Source organism: Phyllostomus hastatus, unplaced genomic scaffold, assembly GCF_019186645.2.
Source record: "Phyllostomus hastatus isolate PE091 unplaced genomic scaffold, TTU_PhHast_1.1 phas_scaffold_78, whole genome shotgun sequence".
Lineage (NCBI taxonomy): Eukaryota > Metazoa > Chordata > Mammalia > Chiroptera > Phyllostomidae > Phyllostomus > Phyllostomus hastatus.
The window spans coordinates 6,842,900-6,868,133 of NW_025334041.1; the positions used below are offsets into that span (position 1 = coordinate 6,842,900).

The 25,234-nt window shown below is 49.3% G+C and overlaps 1 protein-coding gene across 1 annotated transcript in view; it reads left to right on the forward strand.

Annotated features, from left to right (window-relative positions):
- The first annotated feature begins 747 nt into the window (after window positions 1-747).
- The window catches only part of TBX20 (T-box transcription factor 20), a 45,021-nt gene continuing 20,534 nt past the window's right edge, over window positions 748-25,234 (forward strand). The window contains exons 1-6 of the mRNA XM_045828591.1: window positions 748-1,340; window positions 4,549-4,804; window positions 5,809-5,973; window positions 9,511-9,619; window positions 13,300-13,458; window positions 21,561-21,637. Coding sequence (XP_045684547.1) covers window positions 1,214-1,340; window positions 4,549-4,804; window positions 5,809-5,973; window positions 9,511-9,619; window positions 13,300-13,458; window positions 21,561-21,637 — 893 coding nt within the window. The 5' untranslated portion in view covers window positions 748-1,213. The remainder of the gene's footprint in view (window positions 1,341-4,548; window positions 4,805-5,808; window positions 5,974-9,510; window positions 9,620-13,299; window positions 13,459-21,560; window positions 21,638-25,234) is intronic.

Here is a 25,234-nt window from a genome sequence, read left to right on the forward strand (position 1 = left end):
CCCCACCTTCCCGAGTCCCTCCCGGGAACACGAACCCCGGGTGAGAGGCACGCCGGTGTGCAGCGGAAACCTTGGTTGCGAGGGCAGCGTCCTTTGCCCGATGCTCGCAGCACCGCCTTGGCGCATCTTTTGAGGGGCTGCGCCCCTCAGTGTCAAGCAGGTAGACAGTGGAGCCCCCCGCCCCCCACCCAGTATGGGGACTCAGCCCAGGGGGCTACCCGGAGAATGGGATCTGGCCCGTGGGCACCAGCTCTGCTGCGCCGCTTTCCTCTCTACTTAGCGCTCCCCAACTTTCTTTTGGAACTTTGAGCGCCGGTAAGAAAAATACTGGACGAAGCAAAAACTTCAGTTTTCCTCCAGTCTAGGTTCACGCACTGCACCACTCCCGGGATCCTGGATTTTAGGTCGCAACAGAAATGCCCCTCCCGACAGTGCTCACCTCCCTCCCGCCCCGGGACTGCAAGACCAAGAGGGAGGCGTCCCTGGCGGCTGCGCCAGTCTGATGGTGACACCCCTTTCCCCCAGCGGGTGCCAGGTTTGCAGCCGATTGCGGCAGGAGGCCACGAGGGCGCAGCGCCCGGGGCGCAAGCGCCCCCCTTCTCGCGCCCAGCCCAAAGGCCCCGCCCCCGGCGGCGGAATCAGGAAGCGGTGACGTGGGGCGGCGCTGACTGGCTGGTGGCCGCGGGGATCGGCGCCGCCAGCAAATTAAGGCGCGGGGCTGAGAGCCCCCGGGCGCAGTGTCCTCGGTGCTGCGCCGCTCCGCGACCGACCTGCCTGCGGTGGGTCCGCGCCCTCTCAGCCGCGCTCCGCCGATCCTCACCTCCCTGCCTCTTGGGCCACTCCACGCGGAGGGGATGCTGCCGGACCCCTGGGCTTTGCGCAGCTGATGCTCGTCACCAGCTTCCAGCGGCGCAGCCTGTGGTCTTGCGGCGCGCCCTGGTGCTTGCGCACCCGGTGGAGCCCGCAGTTGGTCTTCTGCGGTCCTCTCCGGCTAGTTCCAAGTCTCTTCGGCTCCAGGGCTTTGCGGTGGGGTAGTGGAGAGGCCCGTGTGGAGCTCTTGGGAGGCTGGGGCTGACTCATCTGGAGTCCCCGGCTGCTGCGCTGTGATTGCATTCGGAAACTTTCGCGCTGTGTTTCGGTTTTGTCTCCCTTGGGGAAGCTGGACGGCACTTCGGCAGGCCCGGTCCCTGGCCAGGACCGCGTACTGGGGGTCATGGAGTTTACCGCGTCACCCAAACCCCAGCTCTCCTCCCGGGCCAACGCCTTCTCCATCGCCGCGCTCATGTCCAGCGGCGGCTCCAAGGAGAAGGAGGCCGCGGAGAACACCATCAAACCCCTGGGTAAGTCGGGCTGCCTGGCTGTCCTGGGTGGGCAGAGCTGGGGCGCTGCCTGTCCCTGTGCCCCTCGGTCCCCTGGCTGCGGGAGGCTCGTGAGTGCGGCCGCTTTCCCAGCTCGCGCACGGCAGCTTCTGACCTTTAGGCCACGGACTTTACGTCGTGGGGAGGGGGAGATTTTTTTCCTTTAAGGCCCACCTTTTTTTTTTTTTTTTTTTTTTGGCGGGGGACGCTTCACAATCTGCTAACACAACCTCTTTCGCATCCCACATAACGCGGTAGGCGCTCTCTCTACTTGTCTGGGTGTGTAACTTTGTCGGGATAAAAACTTTCAAGGATAAATAATAATAAAGCCCCCTCCTAAGACTCAGCGGGATTTATGATGCGTATAATACCTGCTTGTGCAGTGGAAACCAAGGCCACTCCCAGTGACATAACAAGAAACTAGTTAAATGTTGTCTTCCCCCCGATTTGATAGGCCACACAGGGCCAGCTCTTGAAAAACACCGTCAAGGGCTGTGGAATGAGCCAGCTCTCCCGGCACGAATCGTTGGCTTCACAGAAGCGCTGGACGTATCAATAAGACATCATTGTATAACTGCCGTCATTTTCAGTAGAGGTTGGCAAAAACATCAGCCAGTAACCATTTCCCAAATTCCTCAACTTTTAGCTATACTGTTTATTTAACAACCTTTACCATTTATAGAAGACTCCAAGGCTCGGAGTAAAGGGAGGAAAGGGGTTATGCTCCCCGTAGCACGAGTGAATTATGTGGGAAAGAAACTGCCGGAAATGTGTTTCAGCATCCCCTTACCACGGAGAAGTCGTCCCCTCATCACCACCTCTTGGGGCCCCAGGAAATAGTTATTTCATATCCTGATCAGCTGGAAACCCTGAAACAGTGAAAAACATCACAAAAGCAAACAGGGTAATATTTATTTTGAACTCTCCCCAACTTTTCCTTCCTTCTCCCTGTCCTTCCCCATAATTTAATATCCCACATCCCGAACAACAATGAGAATGTGAGAGACGAAGCCCTGGAGATGGAGAAAAAAAAATGAGCTGGGCAGAGAGAGAACCGAGAATTAAAATCCCTGCAGCAACGCAGAGCCGGGGAAAGAGAACGTGGAAAGTCTCTAGAAAACGTGCAGTCTTAAGTCTCCCCTTCAAGACCTTCACTCCCTGCCCTGGCTCTCCCCACCTGCCCCGTGGTCTAAATCTAAACCCGCCAAAGAAATGGAAACAACCTCAACTGTTCAGGAAAAAAAAGTTAGCCACCTATTTCAAAGTTATGTTCTGGGGGGACCTCCCTACATCATCCGCTCCTGTCCTGGGGGCTTCCTGATTCTTCGCAGATGTCCCGTGTCAGGGTGGGAGCCCGCAGGGAAGGCCAGCTGCAGGTTGTAATTCCTGACCCCCGTACACACAGCAGGCTGGGACCCAAGCCAGCTTCAGCGCCACTGTCATTTCAGTGTTGCTTCCTTGCCTGTTGATTTTCCTGAGAAAAAAACACCTACCTAAATTCTAAACTGTGGACCGGCCCCCAGCTCGGAGCCACCAGCCCCCTTCCTCAGCACACATGCAGTCTGGAAGAAGTAAGCGCCCCTCCAGAAGGACCGGAAGGCCTTCCTGTCCCTTTTAGGGGTCGGTCCCAGAGAGCACGATTAGTAACTGTAGGCCAGGAGTAGACACACCTAGAGGTTCTGTGAAGAGCGGATGGGGTGTGAAACCCCAGTGGGATGTCGAAGCGAAGTGGGGCGTCCCCTGACTGCGCACTGGAACACACCAAGTCTGTTCAGAGGGACAGCCTGAGACCCCTAGAGCGTTTCTCTAAAAACTTGATTTGAGATGTATTTGACACGTCACGTCGTGTTAGAGCACTTCTGGATCACTTTCTTCTTCCGGTGGCTTGGGGCTTAGAGAGTTTGCATTTTTCTTTTTTGATGGTCAGAAAATAAAATTTCCAAGGCTCCTTGTGAATTCCTTAGGAAGACAGTGTGTGAACGTGCTTCTGAAAATAGTAGAAAAGACGATGCAGCCAGGGCGTGGGTCTCTTGCTTTGAACTGAAAAATATAAGGGTGAGATAATTAATGTGACAATTCTTCCTTTAAAACACTTCCAGGAGCTGGATTGTTATTGTAAAAGTAGAAAAGGTAAAAACCCTCTATTTCCTGCCCTAAGTCAAGGAGAAATACAGAAAGAAAACCATTTCATATGATATATGTATATATATATATATATATATATATGTATATGTATATATGGTATAAATATATAAATATATACACACATCCCTACATTGAGAACTTGTTTCAATTCCTTGGGGGTACTCAGAATAGAGTTGTTTGGAGGTCAGTTTCACATTGCAGATTCAAGTAGTTTCTTTTTTAAGGGATGCGAGATAATTGGGATAATTACAGAAGTCCCCCTGTATTCCATCAAAGTGACTGGTGGAGTCCCAGGCCCTTATCAGCGGCACTGCAGCCTCCTGCTGGATGGCAAAGCTGCCTTCCTGCTTTAATACGCCTGCTAGCCTGGTTTTCCGATTGTTTTCCTCGCTCCTGGGACCTTGTGGTCTCGAAATGGCCCAGAGCTTGCACTCCTGTGATTTAACAAGCTAAATGCTAGTCTTTTTTAAAGATCTCAGGCTGGGAGGTGCATTGGACAAAAGCCCTAGTCTAGCCTCTCCAAAGCCTAGGGCACGGAGAGCCAGGCAGAGAGGAGAAAGAGAAGTGACTTGATTTTTTTTAGCTGCCTGCCTACTCTCTCTGGCCCACGGTTCATGTTCTCTCTGGAGAGCGGGCTCATCTCCCCCACTCCCCTGGCTTTCAAAGAGGCAGGACCAGCTCCAGATCCCAGGAGCTGAGGGGTCTAGACCCCGGGAGGGATAAAAACAGAAACGCTCACTTTTTGTCCATCACGATCGCTGCCTTTCCAGTCCGCACGAGCTTGTTCCCCCGCGCGGGACTCAGGAGCAGTGGTCGGGAGCCACGGCTCTGGAGCTCACTCGTGTGGCTCAGCCAGCGAGCGGTGGATTCGTGCCTCTCCGTGGGGGTCGCACGCTAGATTTAGAACACGGCGCGCTCTCGGCTGCCGCCCTGGAGTTTCTGAGCCCAACTTTTCCAAGGTCAAACCAGGTACCTACGTTCGCCGTGGTCCTCTTCCAGTGGCTTCGCTGGACGGCGCTGGCTGTCACTGTCCCTTCTCTTGCAGAACAATTTGTGGAGAAGTCACCCTGCGCTCAGCCCCTGGGCGAGCTGACCAGCCTGGATGCTCACGGGGAGTTCGGGGGCAGCGGGGGCGGCAGCAGCCCACCGTCCTCCGCGCTGTGTACCGAGCCGCTGATCCCCACCACCCCCATCATCCCCAGCGAGGAAATGGCCAAAATCGCCTGCAGCCTGGAGACCAAGGAGCTCTGGGACAAGTTCCACGAACTGGGCACGGAGATGATCATCACCAAGTCTGGCAGGTAGCGGGGCCGTGGCGGGGAGAGGCAGAGGGTGGGAACGCGCCCTGGGTGGCGTGGGTCGTTTGGGGGGATCGGGGGAATCCCCGCTGGTCCTGGGTCCCAGAGGCAGCTTCGCTCAATGGGGGAGCTTGTTTCCACCAGTTTGCTTTGGAAACCACTGCTGGTCTTTTTAATTTCTCGAGCTCTGGCCATGGGAAAGCTCACCTCGGTCTTGATGAGAAAGGCACAGGGACCAGGGGCCTCTGTCCCCTGCAGCCCGGGAGGGTTTGTTGGTGCAGGCCTGGCACCTGGAGGGTAGGAGGGACTCGAGCCCAGGGGTACAGGGCGAGTGCTGGGTGCTTGGAGAAAGGCAGGTAGCTTCCTTTCTGTGGGCCTCAATCCGCAGAAGCCTCCAGCTCCCATTAAAACTGAAAGTCAAACCTGGGTGGCAGAGTGCAATTCCCAGCGACTACACTCTAGGGAGGAGGGGGTGCTGGCTCCGCGGGCCCCCTGGCGCCACAGCTGGGCGGGCTCAGGGCTCGCGGGAAGCGAGGGTGCCGGCACTCCCGGGGCCTGGGGCAGAGGCTCCGGAGGTCGGTGGCCCTGGGTGCTTGGTCTCTCCCTCCAGCTCTCAGGACTCCAGGAAATACCTCGAGAGTTCCCCGAACTGAACCCTAGAGTCCCCCCACCCCCTCCCGCTTTCTGGGGAGGGAGCGAGTTTCCTCCCAGCAAGGCCAGGAAGTCGCCGCGCGGGGAGCTAATGGGCTTGCTAAAGCGGGTAGGCTTTTCCGTAATCACAGACCAGCAGGTGTTCTCAGCGCAACGAAAACCCAACTTGCCCCCAGCCACCAGGACGCTTGTAAAGGCACTTAAAATTATCTAGACCGTCGGTCTCTAAATTCCCATCTCGGTGGCTTTCCAAGAAACAACAGAAAGGGCCAGGCAGGGAGGGGAGGCCAACCCTCGCTCCCTCTCTCCGGCGGGCGTGTGAGCTCAGGCCGACTCCCCTTGTCTCCCTGTGACAGGAGGATGTTCCCTACCATCCGCGTGTCGTTTTCCGGCGTGGATCCCGAGGCCAAGTACATAGTCCTGATGGACATCGTCCCCGTGGACAACAAGAGGTACCGCTACGCCTACCACCGGTCCTCCTGGCTGGTGGCTGGTAAGGCGGACCCGCCGCTGCCGGCCAGGTTTGTGTCCCCAGACCTCTCTCTGCCTGACCAACGTGCCTGCGAGCCCCGCTGGTGGGAACCCTCGGGGGTCTGTCTTTAAGGCCACGAGCTCTGGTGGGACTCCAGGGCCAGACGCTCAGGCACTGACCACACAAACTGCGGGCGGGCCTCCGAGAAGGGCGGGGTGTGTGCCCAGACCCGGCCTCGTCTTTCTCTTCCCTCTCAGTCCATTTCCAAGGTTCAAGGTCCCCTTAAACGGCAGGTACAATGTTGGCTAGAGACGGGGACCCATTTCGCACGGCATTCATCATTTCCGGTTGGCTGCCGAACACCGGGCCCTATAAATCTACCGACGAAGTGGTTGCCCTAAAATCCTTCTTAAAAAGTGCCTTTTGGTGCAGTGCTTGCTTGTAGTAAATATTTGTTAACAGTGTGCTTAAAGCTGCACATAATAAATATCATTTTGGTAAAATGTGCTTTTTTTTTTTTGGCCAGAAAGGGCTCAGAGATTTTTAAGTTTAATTTTTAAGTGGATGAATGTATTATTCAACATCAGGTTAACACTTTTTTTTTACATGAAACATTACTCAATTAGTATAGTAGGGATCAAATATGTTTACTTTTGTGCTATTCGTTGGTAATAATGTTTTTTTCCAGTAGAACCCCGTTTAAAATCCCACATGTAAACCTTGAGTATTGCTGCTTTGCCCAGCTGAGCATGGGGAGGGGGCGGGAGGGGGAGAACATGTATTTTATTTATTTATTTATTTATTTATTTATTTATTTATGTGAACAGGAACAGCTATAGTTGTGGGAACCTAAGTGTGCACTTTAATGCAAGGAATATTAGCACTTAGGGTTCTACAGCCGAGTCTCACAGCTTTTAAGTTGTTTTACAGCCAATTTTTGTAATCCACCGAAAGGTCGTCTCAGAGCTGAAAACTGATTTAGCTGTAGAGTTCTAAGAGCTCTGGGGTTGCAGCTGGTTGTGTGTAAGGGGGCGGTCTGGAGTCTTAGCGGCCGCACAGGACCCACACCGACAAGTCGCACACACAGTTCGGAGGGAGCGTTGCGCTTGTTTGGTGGTCGATCTCGTTATAGAGCCCACGGTGTGCTGGAAGCGCTGGGGAGGAGGGGGCAGGAGCCTCTCTGAGGTTCCCACTCCCACCAGGGACCGGGAAGGACATCCTCCCGACCCTGCCGAGCCAGTACATGAACACATATTCAATGACTGAGACAAAAGATTGTTACTTACGTTTTAATTGAGCAAGCCAGAGTCACCAGTGTCCAATAGCGATTAAAATGAATATAATTCGTGTTTGCTACTATTTACTACTAGATAGCTGCTTCGCATTACTCTCCAGCTTTTTGAGGAGGGGGGATGTTAGCAGACTCCTAACCATTTTTACAAACAAACCCTCTTTTTTTTTCCCCTTTAAAGTGTTTCCTCTAAGAAGTTAATCAATCTTACTTAGCGTGTGTTTTGTTCCTATCTGAAGGTATGGGGGACTGGTGCAGGCCAGCAGGCCTTTGGAAATATGACAGGCTTTGTTTATGTTACTAATCTCTTCTGGTTGCAGAAAGAAAACACGTACCAATACACTATCTTAACTGAAGCATGTGTAAGCTATTGCTGGAATTTTAAGTCCCCGGGACCATGAGAGGGGAGGGGCTTCCTGTGGGCGTCTTCATTCATCTTAGCTCGGCTTATTTATGTGGATATTAGATAAAAGTGTTTAGTGTGTTATAGGATGGAAATGTTCTGGATAATTTAAGCCACTGTCCTTTATTATTATTAAAAAGGAAACAGTGCCGTGTATTTTCTAGCTCCGTGAAAGAAAAGGTGGGAGACGCGGCAGGGTGATCGTTTCTGTGTTGACGGTGCGGATTCCTTGGGCTCTAGTCCTCGGACACATTTTGTTGCAGACTGAGCTTCCTCAGTCGGTTGCGCCTAATCAGACGCAGTAACGCTTGACCCCATCATTTGATCACAATAACGGGCAAGACATTATGCAGGATCTAAAATAATGCTCTGTTTTCACAGAGGACATTTTCTGTTCTTGAGAGTAATTGATATTTAATAAATATGTTCATCTTTATTAATGTGGTTACACCTGGTGAATTGATACTTAGAAAACGTTTCAGCAGCTTCCGGGACATTAAATATTCTCGAAGCCTTTTTGGCAGGGCGGGTCGGACGGGGTGCCGGCAGGTAAAACAGCTGCAGCAATGAAGCTATAGCCCCAGAGGGGTGGCACGTGAAAGGCCATTATCATCGTGTTATCAAAGAACACTGCAGTGGAAAGGCAATTCTGAGCACTCGTCCTGGAAAGAAAAATCACGCAAACAGGCAGGCGAACGAACACCGCAGGCCCGTCTGGTTCTTGCGCGGGCCTAGTAAGAGTCTCCGTGGCTGCCAGCCTTTGCTGTGCTTTGCTGTGCTTTGCTTCTGCTGGGCGTTGCTTGAGCTCCTGTCCCCAGGGGCTCTGTTCTCCACCCTCTGTGTGACAAACCACAGCACAGACTTCTGGTTCTCCACGTGAACATTGCAAGGAAAGGTTCCGTGTCTTTTTTCTTGCCTTGGCCCCCACTGTAATATTTATGTTTGATTAGAGTTATAAGGGTCCTATACAAAGTTCAGATATAAATGATCTGTTACCTGTGGAATCAAGCACGGTTCCTTCCCCTCTTATCGGCTGTGGGATCTCCCCCAACTTCAGAAGAGCTTCTGTCACGTGGAAACCAGGACTGGGAGTTACCAAGAGCTGTACTTAGTGGGGTACTCACAGGCAGGACAGATGGCCTGAGTCTAACTGAAAATATTGTTTTGCACGTAGCACCTGATCGATAGATGATACATGCTTGATAAATACACTTTTTGACTTAGGTTGTTTACAAATAAATACATTGAATAACTGAAGCTTACTCAGCTTGTTTTCATTCTCGTGATTTCACAAGATGATGAGGGAAGAAATAGCATTGAAGGTAGAGCACCCAGTTATGATGTGTGGGCTATTAAGTTTCCAGCTCACTGTATCCAAGTTACTCTGTCCTGTATTTATTAAGACCATGAACTTGAAACTCAGTCACCTTCTACTTTAAATGAATGGATTCTCTAGAACTGTTTCCTCTTTTAAATTCCTTATGTCTTCATTGCTTTATAGCAATGCCTAACCTACAACCTCATTATGCAATTAGGATAACATAATCTTTCTTTTGAGAATTCCTTTACCAATGAGATTTTATGTTTTATAGAAGTGGCCTAGTAGCCTATTATGCAGAAAAAAAAACCCTATCTTTAAAAATGGTTTGCTCAACAGATAATAGAAAGTTTATTAAGTATTTTCCCTTTTAGATCATTGACACATAAAGAAACACTTAGAGGTTTTGGAGTTATTTTGGTATCATTGTATTATGAAATTTGAAATTATATGGAGCAAATAAAATCCACCCCTTATATGGGGGTTTTGTGTCCCTTTAGAATCAGAATATTTTATAACCCACAGAGAACAGATTTTTTAAAAATGCCTCAATAAAATCTCCCAATTTTCTCAGGCTGTACGTGCACCCAGACTCCCCTTTCACGGGCGAGCAACTACTCAAACAGATGGTGTCTTTCGAGAAGGTGAAACTCACCAACAACGAACTGGACCAACACGGCCACGTAAGTGCAGCACCTTGGGCTGAGTGCACTCGGGGTGCAATGGAGAAGCCACCCAGCGCTGCCTTCCTCCTCTCCCTCCGCCTCTGCCACCCTCTAGCTCTGAATCATTCTATGAGGACCTCCCTGTAGTCATGTTGCCAGGAGGCCATTTCCATGCAAGAGGGTCGGGGGCCTTCGGCACCATGGATTTCCCGAGACTTCAGCAATGGCTTTGCACCCACGCCAGTTAAACAAAGAGAGCGTGCATGGTGGAGGCGACTCCAGCCCGATTGTGGGTTAGACATCCTAATTCTGTCGGGGGTCTATCAGATAACACAGCATAAGAGGAACAGGGCTGAGGTGCCCCCATGGGGGTTGCTAAAGCGTGTTCTATGGACACATTCGCGTGAGATGCAAAAGAACAAAAGGGTGTTATGTCCAAGTAAGTTTGAAACCTGTTCAGCTACTCCCAGCATCGGAACAGCGCGCTAGCAGAGTCCCGAGTGGACCTGGTTACGGCGTCCTGGCCGTGATAAACGGGGGCCCTGTGGGCCTGTGGATGTCAGCCAGGCCTGAAGGGATTGATTTGGTTTTGGGTTCAAGCCAACCATTGGAAATGATGTCTAAATAAGTTTGGGACAGTGCTCTGTGCTCGGTATACATCCCCTTTGTGGAGAGTCTTATGAATAGTGAGGCACAGAGGAGTCTTGCAATTAAAAACAAAACAATTTGATGCATCTGAGTTCATCAAAAAGTAGAAAAAGAGAAACGGGAATTCTGAGCTCTTACCAATAGTTAATAGAACAAAAGCTACTGGCGCGGGCCTTTGCGCATTGGATAAGATTGCTTTTTAAGGAACTACCTGTGCTCTTAAAGATTGTAAGTCTAAGAAAACTTGGACAGACTTGCATACTTCTTTTTGATGAGAATACTGACTTTTTTTTTTGGCCTTAATTGACACAAAGCACATTGGTATTTTCCTAGCTGCTTTTTGGGGCTTAGACATTCTGATGCAATTATTTTCTCTCTTATCCCCTTACTTTAGGCTCTTGTGACGTTAGGGTTTCGTTTCTGTTGGATTGGTTCAATTTAGAAGAATTTCAAAACATTTTCCCAGAAAAGACGGTTATACGTAGACAATAAATAGAGGTTCTAGACGTGGTTTCAGGTGGTTGGCTTGAACCCCAAACTAAAGAGGTCGCTTCAGGCCTGGCTGACCTCCCCGTGCCCACAGGGGCCTGGCCTATCACGGCCGAGCGAGAGTGAGCAGGTTAACCTGTGACTCACCTGCGGCTGCCATTCAGACGCTGGGAGGAGGTGGACAGGTTTCTGTTATTTCACGTGTTGGAAAACGTAGTTGACCTAAGGGTGTTGGCATAATTGTCCCTTTTTTTTTTCAAAGATTGTCTCCATTCACATATTTTTGCAGGTTAAAATTTATAATGTATCTGAGAGACATTTCCTGTAGGCCCATGATCCCTCTTTATATCAGCCATGTTGACATTTCTTGGGCTCTACCAAAATCTTTGCAGGGAGACATGAAAAATTTTAACGGTTCTAGTATTGTCCTTATGTGAAGCTTTTTGAAGCTCTGGGTTCCCTCTGGGAAGACTCGAAAGTTCTTTCTGAGAGCAGCTGTCCAGACCTGGACACGTTTTCCTTTGAGCTTCAGCCTCACAGGTGAGCATCGGTGAGCACTCAGCTGTATTTCCAGAGCTCTGGGCTCTCGTCTGATTGCGAGATTGGACTTTGACAAATTGCTTAGTTTTAGGTTGTTGTTAATATCCATTTTGACTTTAAAATCTTGTTATTTAATATAACCCGTTGCCACCAGCCACAGTGTGCTCTGGAGAAGACGAGGGGACATTTTTAGGACCTGGGCCGTTTGGCCGCATCCTCTGAATTAGCCCTGACGAGGCCCCTCTTACCGATGCGCTTTGAGTTTTATAACAGGAAAAACCCTTACTTCCAGCAGTTTGTTTGGAAGCACGAGGAAGCAGAGTCCACATTTTTATGAGTGTTCCTCCGCCCCGTGAGGGCTGAGCAGGGAGTCAAGGAGCCCGGAGTCTGAGGCTCACTCTGAGGTCGGAGTCTACCTGGTGTCTTTTCCCAGAGGGAATTGACCTTGGGGTGGCGTGAGAAGGGGAGCCAGGACCTTCTTTAAAGGTTAGGCTTTTCCCGCTGTGTGTGGGATTTGAAAATTCTGTCTTCTTCGTAGGGCATACGTATCACGAATGCTCAGGTATTTTCTTGAACCAGTATTTTGTCGTGTCAAGGTTATTCCAGGCTTATGACTGAGCACAGATATCCTGAACTCCTTAGGATGCACGCACTATACAAAGAGAAGACTTTTTCTTTTTAACATTTATGTCAATGTGTCTAAAGCTCTCATAGGTTTCCGTTATGCCTACTCGGGTTTAGGACCATGAAAAGGCGGCGGGCACAAAATTCAGTGCCAATGGACGCGCTGGAACGTGGAGTTGGCTTGTGTCTCGGCACCGAGGGAGGTCGATTCCGTGTCAGGTTTCCCACCGTGACTAGTGAAGTCAACCAGCAGGGGCCCTCCTGCGCCACACCCATGTTAGCCAGGCCAACAGGGGAACCAACCGTGGGTTGCAGCAGCGCTGTGTGCATTTGAACTTGGTCCTGCCATAGCGTTTATAAAACGCCTCCCTTGAGAGCCAGGCTCTCTGCTGGGCCCTTGGGGTATAGGGCCTACCACGTGAGGCCTGGTATGCTGGGAAAGACACGATGAATTTTGGAGATTTAGGTAGCTCGCTGGGTGTCGGGGCAGGAGTAGGGGTGGGGGCGGCGATATGGAAAACCTTTCGTATCCCAAAGTGAATTTTGTCGCGCAGATTTCATAGTGGCAAATTAATGTATTTTATTTAAGAGTTGCGTGAAAAAATACTGCCTTGTTGACCAGGGTAGGGTATGATCTCTAAACACGGGGCAGCTTTTATGAGCTACGGAACGGAAGACGGCCATCACTATCACTCATGTTTAGTTTATAACCGGAAGTCAGGAATCAGCCACATCAACAATAATAATAGAGTTCACGTTTTTTGAGGATTTCCTATTTGCTCTGTGATTTATAAGGGTGACATCATTGAATCCTCACCACACCCAGTGAGGTTAATACTGGTTTTGCTTTTGAGAAGCTGAGGTTGGAGAGAGGTGAGGTCACCCGCCCCAAGAGTAAAGAGCTAGGAAGTAGCAGATTCAGTGTTCTATCCTAGATCTGTTTAATATCGCACGGCCTTTCTAAATTGTTTAATCCACCCCCCCCATCCCCAGTAAATAGCAATCTGTCCTCCTAGCATATACAATTCCTTGCTTCGGAAAATGTACACAAACATCCTTTGGTCTAACGAGACTAACACACAAAAAAATGTTTTAGAAACTTGATTTAAAACTAAATAAACTCATTCTCCAGATGACCTTCCCTGCGTCACTTTAGAAAAGACACTTGAAACCCCCTGTATTATCTGCCCTTGTTTTGGTAAAATGTGATTTACAGGGATGACCCTGCAGTATCTTGGGGAAGTGATTTGCTTTAAGAATGGAACAGGGTAGGTCCTGCTGCAAACCTGAACTTGAAACTGCAGACTTTCCAGTTCCTTGTCCCCGGATTGTAATCTGGCCCGCTGAGCAATATCAATACCTGAAAGTCAGTACCCCTCCCCCCTTCTTCCCGGCAGATCATTTTGAACTCGATGCACAAGTACCAGCCGCGGGTGCACATCATTAAGAAGAAAGACCACACGGCGTCCTTGCTCAACCTGAAGTCGGAAGAGTTCCGCACGTTCATCTTCCCCGAGACCGTCTTCACGGCGGTCACCGCCTATCAGAATCAGCTGGTGAGTGCTGCGTTCCCCAGTTACGTCCCAACTGAGATAAGGACTTAGGAGGCTCTTTCATTTTCTTGGAGAGAACAACTGTCCCGGTACTTAAAATAGAAGTTCACTTTGCAGAGAGCTATTGAAGTACCAGCCCCCGGGGCCTCTGCGAGTGCCGGATGACACCGTCTGGTCTAGAAGCTTCGAGCTCCGAGGCCGGTGGTCCGCGCTGTTCACTCTCTCACTCGAACCCGCCTCTCTTTGGCTTCTCGAGTTTCTGCTCGAGAAAGTACCTGCTTCCTTTTCCTCTTCCTGATAGAGTCTCATAACGTACGTAATCATCCACGCACTGTTTGCTCCTCAGAATGTAGGACTTGCGTTCTTCTGCTAAATTAGGACACACATTCTAGCCAACTGCCCACAGCGCTGACGCTTGGGGTAGCTTTGTGAGGCTCATTCAGCTGGAAGTTGGGGCATGTTCATTCTAGTGGAATGATTTTAAATGTCTCTTCAGAGAAACGGTAGTATGTAAGCAGTGTGTGTTTAATTGCCATCAAGAAATGTAATTGATAATATTGAGTGATATATTTTCCAATCTCTGTTGTACATCGCATTGAAAATGTACGCATTTTTTTTTATCCATAAGGTTTAGTTCAATTCCATAAATGCCAAAGTCTTGGTGAGGGCTGGGTGCCGTTCGGCCCTTCCCCGCATATTTCCTTCATTCCTGGCGGGCATAGCCGTGGGGGCTGGGGTGACAGGAGCCTTCTGCAGTGAGGATGCCGACGCTCGGACAGGACAAGCGGTTCTTGTGCAGTCGGCAAAGACCGGGAGCAGGACTTCTTTTCCGTCAAAGAAACTCCCACTGTCAGTTTGCTCGCCAAGTTCAGTTGTCCACACCCTCTCTGGTGGGGGATGGCCCTCAGTGTCCGGCTCTCATTTGGTTGGTTACGGGTAGCAGGACTATCGCTCTCCGCCTGTCCTGTTGCAGTTTGGGTTGCGAGGGAACAACTGTTGGGTGCTGTCAGGTCCAGACGGGCTGGCCGGCCAGAGGAGCCAGGGTGCTGGGTCTCTCAGGAAAAGCAATGCCATGACGCTGGAAGCCCGGGGAGCTCTGCTCAGATAAGGAAGGGGGGACCCAGAGCAGGGCCGTGGGCAAACACCGGGGCGGACCCCTGTCGTGCCTGTAGGGCCCCGAGTAGGTGTCCCTGTGGCTGCTGCTCTCCTTCCCTGCGAGCTGGGGCGGAGACTGCCCCGACCGGCTTCGGGGATGCCGGGGAGAACCAGACGAGATGCCGTGGGGAAACGCACCTTCGGACACCGTGAGGTGCTCTGAATGAGGCGTGTGGTTATTGTTGGACCGTCCCTGGACTGTCCAGGGAGGATCTGTCACCATTTGCATGTTGAAATGTTAGTGGCTTATTTTTTAATGAGATACACGAATGCCCAAATGCTATCATACCGATTATCTTAAAGGATGAAAGCAAAATGAAAGGAAGTTTCACAGAAGAACATCTAGATGCGGTTTGCCAGGAGGTAAAGGAGCCACGCTGAGTAACTGTTAGCAGGGCCTCTCACATCCTGGTTCACGGGCCAAGGGGTCATCATCTACGTGATTACACTAATAGCCAATATTGGGTCCCTACTGTGTGCGAGGCACCCTTTACACTGCGCTGTTTTATTTCATCTTCACAATGATTTTATGTGATAGGAACAACAGTATTTCTATGCCACCCATACAGCTGGAAAACGGAGGCATGGAGTTAAATAGCTCATCTAGGGTGACCGTCCTGCACCCATCAGGTTTGACCCCAGGTGGTCAGTGTCCTTAACCTCTCTCTGCCTGGTGTCCTCCTGGCTTGTGACCCCGATGGACTGACTCCAGGACTTCCTTTTCAGAGGATTTCAACTCTTTAGGTTCACGTCATGTTCATTTTTTTTCTTTTCAACAAGGGCTCCCGCTTGCCCGCCAGTGTGACGAGGGGGCAGTCGTCCTAAACTGGCCGTCAGCATGGCCACTGGCACCGGCTGTGTCCAACAGGGGCCACACGTTCTAATGACGCGACCTCTTTTGATGCTTTTTGTCCCGCTCCACTTTCTACTTAGAAAACCTTCAAATATGTAAGAGCTACACAGATGGTACAATGAATACCATGTCCTCCATCCAGATCAAAAAAGTAACATCGTGCCACTTGGCTGTCTCCGCCCAGGTCTCCCTCCGCACGGACCCGTTCCCCCGTCCCTGCCATCATCTGATACTCGCTCACTCGTGTGCACCGTGATGCTTCCCAGTGGAGGCTCCTACAAGTGCACACGGACAACAAGAATACTGTTTCTGTAACCACAGTGTCTTTATCACAGCGAAGGAAAGCAATAAGACATTCCTTAGGATCATCTAACATTCAGTTCATAGTAACATCTTCAGGACAGACCAACAAATGTCTTTCACAACCCCTTTTCCCCGCTGAACTAGGAGCCGACTGAAGTTCATGGTTGGATGTATTCGTTGTTTTTTTTTTAAGATTTTATTTATTTATTTTTAGAGAGGGGGGTGGAGAGAGAGAGAGAGAGACAGAGAGAGAGAGACAGAGACATCAATGTGCGGTTGCTGGGGGTCATGGCCTGCAACCCAGGCATGTACCCTGACTGGGAATCGAACCTGCCACACTTTGGTTCACAGCCCACTCTCAATCCACTGAGCTATGCCAGCCAGGGCTGGATGTATTAGTTTTAATTTAGAAAAATCTCTCCACATTTTTTCTCACGATCCCATTTAACGCTGACACTAATTCCCCGCAGAAGGCCCCCTTGGGCCCCATTTTGTAGACGAAGAAACAGGGTCAGAGGAGTTAATACCCTTGCCGAGGGTCACACAAATCTGGTAAGTGACAGGACCGTCTGCGGGGCCTGAGCTCCTCCTTGTTGGTGGCCTCGTGCTCGACGGCAAGGCCGAGGAAGAGGGGACTGCTGCCAGTGTTGAGGCTTAGAAACTGAAGGGGCAGTGCTGCCAGGTTCCAACAGTCCATTTATTTCTATGCATCTACTTTTAAAACCCTGACCGCTAGCACAGTGCCACGTGCACATTTGAAATTCAAGTAAGAATTGAGCCAAGGACAAAAAAATGTAATGAAGATTGGATTTGGGTTTCAAGTCAGTTTTGAAATCGTTTATAAATTTCATAAGGCCAATCAAAACTCATGTTTAATAAACATATATGGGGCGAGTAAATCATTTGGGGGTTGGTATTTTCTTTAATCCTATACCATTTTCTGAAGTCATCCTTGATTCTTCTAGGCCTCCCTGCATCGGCTGCTTTTTCCTTATTATATCGTGTTTGTGTACTGCTTATCTTATGGCAAGCATAGAATAAAATAAATATATAGGAAGTAAATTAAATATGTACTAAGGATAGCAGAACTATTAGAATTTTTCTGTGCACAGAGTATAAAGAAGAAAGAGGAAGAATATTATAAAACTCATCAGGATCACCTTCATATCTCTGAAACTTTAGCTAGGACTGTTATTTTTATCTCTGTTAAAAGCCAAATCCAAGTTTCCAATAGAGTTGTGAAAAAGCTTCTCGTTTATTGTGGCTGGTAGTTTTATTTATAAGTAATGAAAATGGGACCCTTTTTCTTTTTTTTACTATTTTTTCCTCTGGTTTTGGCGAGGAAATGATTGCATTTGTCTACATTATTAGATAAAAGCTAAATACATTATACTTTCAACAAACTATTTTATAATTTAAGACTTAAAGGTCATACCTGGTTTCTGAGCAGGCGGGCCACTGCGGTAGAGTTGAAGTGTAGGTCAGGTTTCATTTTTAAATGCCTTCGGCCAGATCTTCTCCTGATAATTGGAGAAATGGTCTCAGAGGGCCCATTCCGCCTTGCGGCTGGGAGCCCCGCCTGGGAGCCCCGGCTGGGAGCCCCGGATGGACTCCGAGACCCGTGATGTCATGGGGAATGCCAGCCACTGGGAAGGTCCCCTTCTCTCTGGCACAGCTGCCTTGCGGTCACGCACACCTTCATCTGCAGATAAAGGAGATGCTGAAATAGTGTGTTTTTTGGTTAGGACCTGCATTGTGTTCTCTCTACATTGTCAGTTCAATGCACAAAATGATGGGTGCGTTTTGGCCTGAATTAGCGACGTGCATGTGTGTGCATCGACACTAAACGACAGGGTTTCTTCCGCGCAAAGTGCTGTCCTTGTCTATTAGTGCTTTTTCCTCGCCCAGTGAAAGACCTTGCTGCTTTTATAATGTAGTTTTGAATTCTAGGCCACACCTGTGCTTTAGATGATCGAGACTATGCATGTTATGTTTGGTGTTGGACTGTTTTGGGCGTCCTTACCTTTGACGAGGGTGACATTGCTCAACGGTGTCACAAGCGGCAGGTATTCTAAGTACTTAAATATCCCAGGAAAATAAAACATATTGCCTGACCTTGAAAAAGGCATGATTACCTAGAATGTTAAGATTTTGCTAAAAATTATTTTATCTTAAGACAGAAAACCAAGTGAAAGTGCTTTCCATGGGGACTGAAGCCGAGTTTCCTTCGGTCTGTAACTAGAAAGAAGGAGTCATAGCTCCGACTGCTTTCTCCGGGAGCAAAGGTCAGCCAGTGTTTCCGGGTGACCATCGTTAGCACCGCAGTGGATTCCGAGCCTAGTGATAGCGCGGGGGCCACCCTAGGCTCGTTGAGGACTTGAACCCGTGGCCCCTGTGCTGCCGATCCGTGCTCCATAAAACCTGTTCGAGGTTGGAGGTTAATCCAGGCCCCCACACCATTTTAGTAATAAGAACTCCATTCAATGTTTTTTCTCCAACTTATAAAAGCAATTGCTTTCCCTGGAATTAGATCAATGGTCCATAGAGAAAGCGGATACCTGGTTATCTTCTTGTGCTCCTTTTGTAAGCGGTGCACTCAAGTCAAATCGTTGCTGCGGCCCACTGGGAAGTCAGGTGTAGGAGCGCACCTACCTGGTGCCAGTCTCCACACTTGCCTGTGGTTGGAGGTCGTATCAACACGTAAAGAAAAAAGTTACCACTGCTACTCCAGGGGTTTATGAAGGAGGTATTTAGGATAGAGGAAGTAGAAAGTTTTCATAATGAAAGAAAATTCCAACAAAATTGGAAAACGGGTGTTGGCTTTAATTCGCCTCCTAATTCAAAGTGAAGGCAGCGAGGCGTGGTGACGCCAGAGGGGCCCCCCAGGTGTGGGGGTGTTCATTCTCCACGGCAGCTCTACTAGCAACAAGTGCAGTTTCCACAGTTTCTTTCCAGGGACAAAGCGGGTGAGAAGTCATTCTTCAATTACAACAGAGAGATAATACCTTCCATCCTTTTAGTTTGTATATATTCTCCAACAAAGCTTCACTCAGTTCACATTTTAGAGGGATGATGTAAAAGCACTTCTTTCCAAGTCCTTAGTTTTTCTTTCTTTGTATTTTATTCTGTTATGTATCAGTTTGGGGTGTACAGTGTAGTGGTGAGACAGTCGTACTCTCTACATAGTGTTCCCCTTGGCACTTCCAGTCCCCAGCGGGCACCATCCATGGTGATGTTACTATAATATCATCGACTGTATCCCCTGTGCTTCACTCGCTTTCCCGTGACTGTTTTGTAACCACCAATCCGTACCTCGCAGTCCTTCCCCTCCTCCACCCAGCGCTCCACCCCTCACCCAGCTACTGCCAGTTTTCTCTCCGTGTCTATGAGTCTATTTCATTTTTTTTGTTTAGTTTGTTCTTGAGATTCCATATCAAAGTGAAATCGTACAGCATTTGTCTTTCTCTGACTGCAGAGTCCTTAGTTTTTCCAGCAGATGCATTTATTATCTGCCATTGTCTGCAGAAAATGTTATTCATTGGTAAATCCATTTACTTTTTAACTTCACAAATGAGCTCGTGATGAGTAATTGAGTTTAAAAGAGGCCTTCACTCGATTGCTTCATCTCTCAGCTTCAGCTGGGGATTTCCCTCTGGGGTCGGCTCACCCAGAACATCTGGACCACTCCCCGGGATGGGATGGCGCCCTCCTCCCTGGGACCCACCACCTCAGCTCTGGCCAGCCGTGTGTCCCTCTGCCCGCTCCGTGAGATCTGAGTCCCATGAGGGCAGGGACTGTGTGTTCCTTATTTTTGTCCCACCTGACATTTCTCAGAGGGTGTGATAAGTAACCAGTCTCTCTTAACGATCTGTCCCTGAGTTATGGCAAAAGCTGTTTCACGAACTATAAAACACTTTAAAAACATATTTTACCTTATAATTATTCAGTAGAAAAAAGCACAACTCCTGTCTTTGAATTGAAAGTCTTGGTGTCAATAATCTTGGAATATAATGGTTGCTTGGGCTCTAGAAGATGTTTATAAATTTATTTCAAACAAATAAAACTTTCCTCCTTCACCTCGAAAATGGACCTTCGGAAGTAAGTCCTACTCTGAAAGAGCGGCTCACACCGACTCCCACCCCTCTGGGCTCCGTGGCTGCGTGTGAGGGGGGGTTCTCGACAAACTCCAGACGGTCACACCTTAGAGGCCACCTCCGGGGTCCCCGCCTGTTCCTTTTATGCATCCTCCCAGTGGCTGTTGCTGTCCATTAAGAACAGACTGCTGACTTAGCTAGTTTCGTTCCTTCCCTGCGTTCCATTCTCCATGAACTGAGCTGCAAAGGAAAGTAGCAAATTTCTTTTTGGCTGCTCTGGAGTGAGTGTTCTCGGGCTGAACACGAGCACTTCTCAGGCGCTATCAGGTGCCCTCAACATTAATACTATCAAAGCATCAACCTTGTAGCTCCCCAGTGGTCATGGCAGAGAAACGCCAGTGTGGGAATTTCCGCTGTAGGGGAGGTAAGTAGCTTCTTTGCAGCATGTACTGTGGTTAGCTGACATCAAGAAAACGTGAAAGAGGAAATAAACGCTTTTCTTTTGTGTTAACAAAAGCCATTATTTAGGTGTTAATGGCTTAAAGTGAACAATAGATACACTGAGATCCGAGGAAGAGTTGCTTCTGGTGAAATAGCACATCAGACTGGCTCTGTGCGCTCCCCGCTACGAAAGAGAGGGACACGCCTCAACCTGCCACCTTTTCCCCAGGCTAAGACCGTTTCGTGCGCCCCTGTAAAGATTAGCGCGGGCTCTCTTACTGATGTGAACGAGCTACGACTCTCTGTAAAGGGGCCTGTGGTTCTTTTTGTCAGTTCTCCTAGGTGCCTCTCAGCTCTAACACCCAGAAGTTCACCAGCCAAGTGTCTTTTCATCAGTGCTCCCTTTATTTGTTTGTTTGTTTTTCTTCATTACCTGATTTGTTATTCTTGGAGATACAGTGCATGTGATTTAATGGATCTTTTCCCATTAATATTAATACTGTGGGCACCAGGGCTAGCACAGCATAGATACTCAATACTTCAGACCGTAGTTCTTATTAGCACGTAATTTTTTTCCATGTAACTCAGAGTCTGTAAATAACATTGCAGGGGTGGACAGCGAAAGACCGACTCATCTGAGTCTAATTCAGTGAGACGGAAGGGCATACTGGGGTGCATTTATATTCTGAAAGCTCTGTAGCCTTTATTTATGCCATGTATCTCAAGATAGCATTGAGCGTGAAGCTGTTCTTGGCCGTTTAAGCTTCTTTAACCGTTACGGTGTCCACATGTGCCTATGGCATTAACAGATGATGTTGCCAAGTCAGCGTGAGGCAGCGTTCTCGGTTTTATTCCCCATGCCCCCCGGCGCTGGCCCTCCGCACAGCTCCCCCACTGCCCGTGGGGCCCCAGCGTGCCGTGACTCTCCGACACACTTCACACGGCAGCCACGCTGTGCGTGAAAGGCCCCCACCCCTAACTGTCCCTACCCACTGACCTCCAGCCTGTTCTCAGACACCTCCTTCTCTCTGAGGCCTCCCCTGGCCATCCCAGCCCATGCCCTCCCCAGGCATCCCAGCCCACCCCGCCCACCCTTCCTGTGAACTCTCTAGCGAGTGTGACCTTTCTCACAATCCTGAGAGACACTGGGTATTCTTGGGGTGCCACAGTGGAAAATGAACACGCTCTCTATTTCTGATTTTTTATTTCCTGGACCTCAGAAATGATAATTGTTGTGTTACGCATTCTTCCCCTTCCAGATAACCAAGCTGAAAATAGACAGCAACCCTTTTGCCAAAGGATTTCGAGACTCCTCCAGGCTTACTGACATTGAGAGGTAATGAGAATTTTCTGTTTACTTTCTTTGTCCAGATAAGATAAAGAGAAGAGCGAGTTTGTAAGAACACGCTCCTTTCAACGCCAACGAACTGTAACCTCACTGTATATAATCTCCGTGTCTCTGCCCCTTCCCTTCTGAACCCTGTAGCTCCGCCCGTGCTTAAGTTCTGACAGCTGCCGCAGCCGGGTCGGTCCTGTGCTGTTTCTGAGTGAAGTGGTCCCTTTGGTCGGGACATTTATGCAGCTGTAAAAAGTGGGGCCTCTTTGTTATCAAAGACTCAGCCCTCTTGGTGGTATTAAGCACCACGTCTTGAGTGGCAATCTGCAGAGGAATGGGGTCCTGATAGCCTTTGCCTCTGAGCTGGGGGTACTTGCTAACATGAAGAAGACAAAGGCAGCTCGGGATTTTGAAATAAAAGGAGATGGAATTTAATTCGAGGCACATGTCTGACCGGGAGCTTGGACTGCTTCTGCTTAATGGGAGAGATGTCAGATCTGGGGACGTTTATGTGGATGAGTGACAGTCCTGTGCCTGGGACCTGCCCGGCTTTTAACTTGATTCGAATGGTTCAGTGTGAGGCCGTCGCTGTGTTCAGTCCTGACTGTGTTGGGATCCGTGGTTGGTCCAACAGGAGGGTCAAAAAGTGTGCTTTTCAGAGACAAGGCATTTTTTAAACATGGTTATTGGCATCTCTTATACATACTGTGTAACTTACTAGGTCTGTGTTGTGTATGTAGGAGAACATTTCTGTTCTATTCTGCTAGCCAATTTCAGTTATGCAATAGTATCATCACCTCTAATCACCCTGGTATACATTAGGTTCTCAGACCTTATCCATCTTCTGTGCTCATTCTTTTGTGTGGCCTGAAGTCTCTGTGGGTGGGAGGGGTACCGGGCGCCAGCCCTCTGCCTGGTCTTACCTCCAGATCTTTATGGGACTTTCCTACCAGCTGCTACGCTTGGCCACGCTCTTCGCTCGCTCGCTTCCACGTGATCCCTTCTTCCCAACCTGTCTGGGTAGCTCAGATTTTTTAAAAATCACATGTTTTAGCAACACCTGTCTGATCCTTCCCTCAGCCTTCCCACGTGGCAGAGCATGGTGGGGTGGCTGTCATTTGGGGGAACAGCTATGGAAGCTCCGTGGGGAGGCAGAGAAGCCAGCAGGACAGGCTGAAAGTAGGGCGGGAACTGTGGGATTTGGGTAGAAAAAAAGGTTCCGTGGTCGGAAGCCTTCACGAGCGCTTGGGAGGCGTTCAGATTAGGGGGAGAAACGAGCTTGCGGGTGAAGATCCGTCACAGGAGCTGAAAAGGCAGGTGGGCAGCTCCCTCATTAGCTGGGTCATGGGCGCGCACATCATCAGCCTTGAGACCCAGCTCGGTGAGAATGTGGCATCAGCGGTGTGGATAACCGGTGAGTCCGTGTACGGTCTGCTCTCGGGAGGCATGACCTTCTCCAGCTGTTTCTGGAGTGCCGGAGGCTCTGGTGCAGCCCGGGCTCATGGTGCAGACGGGACCAGAAACAGTGAACCCTCCTCAGCATCAGTCAGGCGTCATGCAAGAATGAAGACGGTGGCTCAGTGGGGGCGGTGGGGGTGTGTGTGCCTTCATAGTGGACGTCATACCTTCTCTCTCAGCTCCAGGGTGCCTGTGTTCTATCGGGAGGCAAAGTCAAGGGTTCGAGTCCCAGCTCTGCCTTTTCCTGGCAGAGGGATCCTGGAGAAGTCATCGAACCTCTGAGTCCGTGGTCCTCGTTCTAGAAAATAAAGAAAATACCCCTGCTCGCTCCACAGGTTTATTGTGAGAACCAAGGAAGGTGGCATTCACGAAAGGAGCTTGTAAATGCAGGCTCCTCTTGTTAGGAGATGAGATTAGTTTTCGCCCCATCCAAGTCTCCTTCTAAGAGTCTGCACAAACTTCGCCAGGAGTAAGACTAGCCCTGCGACTGCGCATGTGCTCCAGAGACAGGAGTGCCCAGGCCGACTGCCCGTTTGGAATGACAGATGGGACGATGCCTGTGACACACTCCCACTCAGTGAAGGAGCACCCTGATTTCAGGGGCCACGTGCACGCACACCATGCTGAGTGGCTTCCCGTGGCTGGAGGGCCAGGGGAGCATCTTACGTCTCAGCTGAGTGTCTGCAACGTGACTCGAGTCGTGTGAAATCGGCCAGGGTTTGGGATTTCATTCCCAGGTATTGAAGTCTGAATTTTTCCTAAACAGCCTTTGGGGATGGGACAAATCAGATCAATTGATCTTTAGAGACCTGAAGAAATTAAATTAGTCTGGAGTCAGTTACTGCACTAAACCATCTAGTAATTGAATTGCTCCTTGTAGCTGATTGAAAGCAGCCCCATCTGTAACAATACAGGGAAGTCGTCTCCAGAAGGGAGCTGAGGGAAAAGCACACGTTTTTATGACACGATGACAGAATTGGCACTTTTCTAACCTAATTGAATAGGACGTTCGAAGTATGTGACCTCAGCGATTTCCAGTTTCCGGGGCCAGATTTACACCGACCGCGGGGCACCCAAACTAGCATGCCTGTGGGGAGGCGTGCCTTCTACCTCCAAGCTCAGCCCTCTGAGTTCTGCATCCGCACCAGCTGGCGGGAGACCCCGAAAAGGCACTATGGTAGCGCTCCTGCTGGTACCTGACTGGGCTCGGTGTGGACACAATGTCCCACCTGCTCCGTGGGTGGCCTTGCTCCCCAGCGACAGCCTCCCCCTCGTTTGTGAAAGGAAGTCGTTCACCACAGTAGAAAGAATAGTTCTGGAGTTTTGATTGGCCTTGTGTGGAATGTATAATAGTGATCTGGGGGAGGCATCTTCCCAGTATGGAGATTTCCTTCCAGAAATCTGCCACGTATTTGTCTTTTAACTGAAATCGATTCTTAAGTTCTCTAGAAGTTTTGGAATTTTCCCGTGTGTAAGCCGCCTGCACGTATTTTCTTAGGCACAAAGCGAGGTCTGTTAGAGGCGCACTGTCCAGTCCGACGGCCACCGGCCATCATCCGTGGCCAGTGAGGGCTCGCCGTGCAGCCACTCGGTGTTGAGATGTGCTGTGTGCGCACACCAGCGCCCCTGATTTCGAAGGCTTCGTATGAAAAGAGAACAAAAATATCTCAGTAATTGTTTAAAAATATTGATGAGATGTTGAACTCATAATATTTTGGACAGGTATTAGGTTAAATAAAATATATTAAAATTAATTTCACCTTTAAAAAATGTGGCAACCAGACCATTTAAAATTGTGTGTGGCTCACATTACCTTTCTGTTGGATGGCACTGCGCTAAGAGGGCTTTTTGGGGGAGAGTGGAGAGGATTTGCTTTTGAAAATGGAATTTTTAATTAGAAATCTACCCAGTTTAGCCTGTGAAAAGCTATTGATTCCTATATGTCTTTGGCATCCTGCCATTTTACTGAGCTTACAAAAATTACTTTAAAGAATTTTTCACTTTAGCCTGTTGAGTTATACTTTTTAATATGTCTTTTTCTTGTTTTATTCTGCGGGTTAAAGTTTCTAGGACACTGTTGGAAAGGAATGATGATGGCAGTTGCCCTTGTTAGGGGCACATTTAGCCATGCCTCCAGGG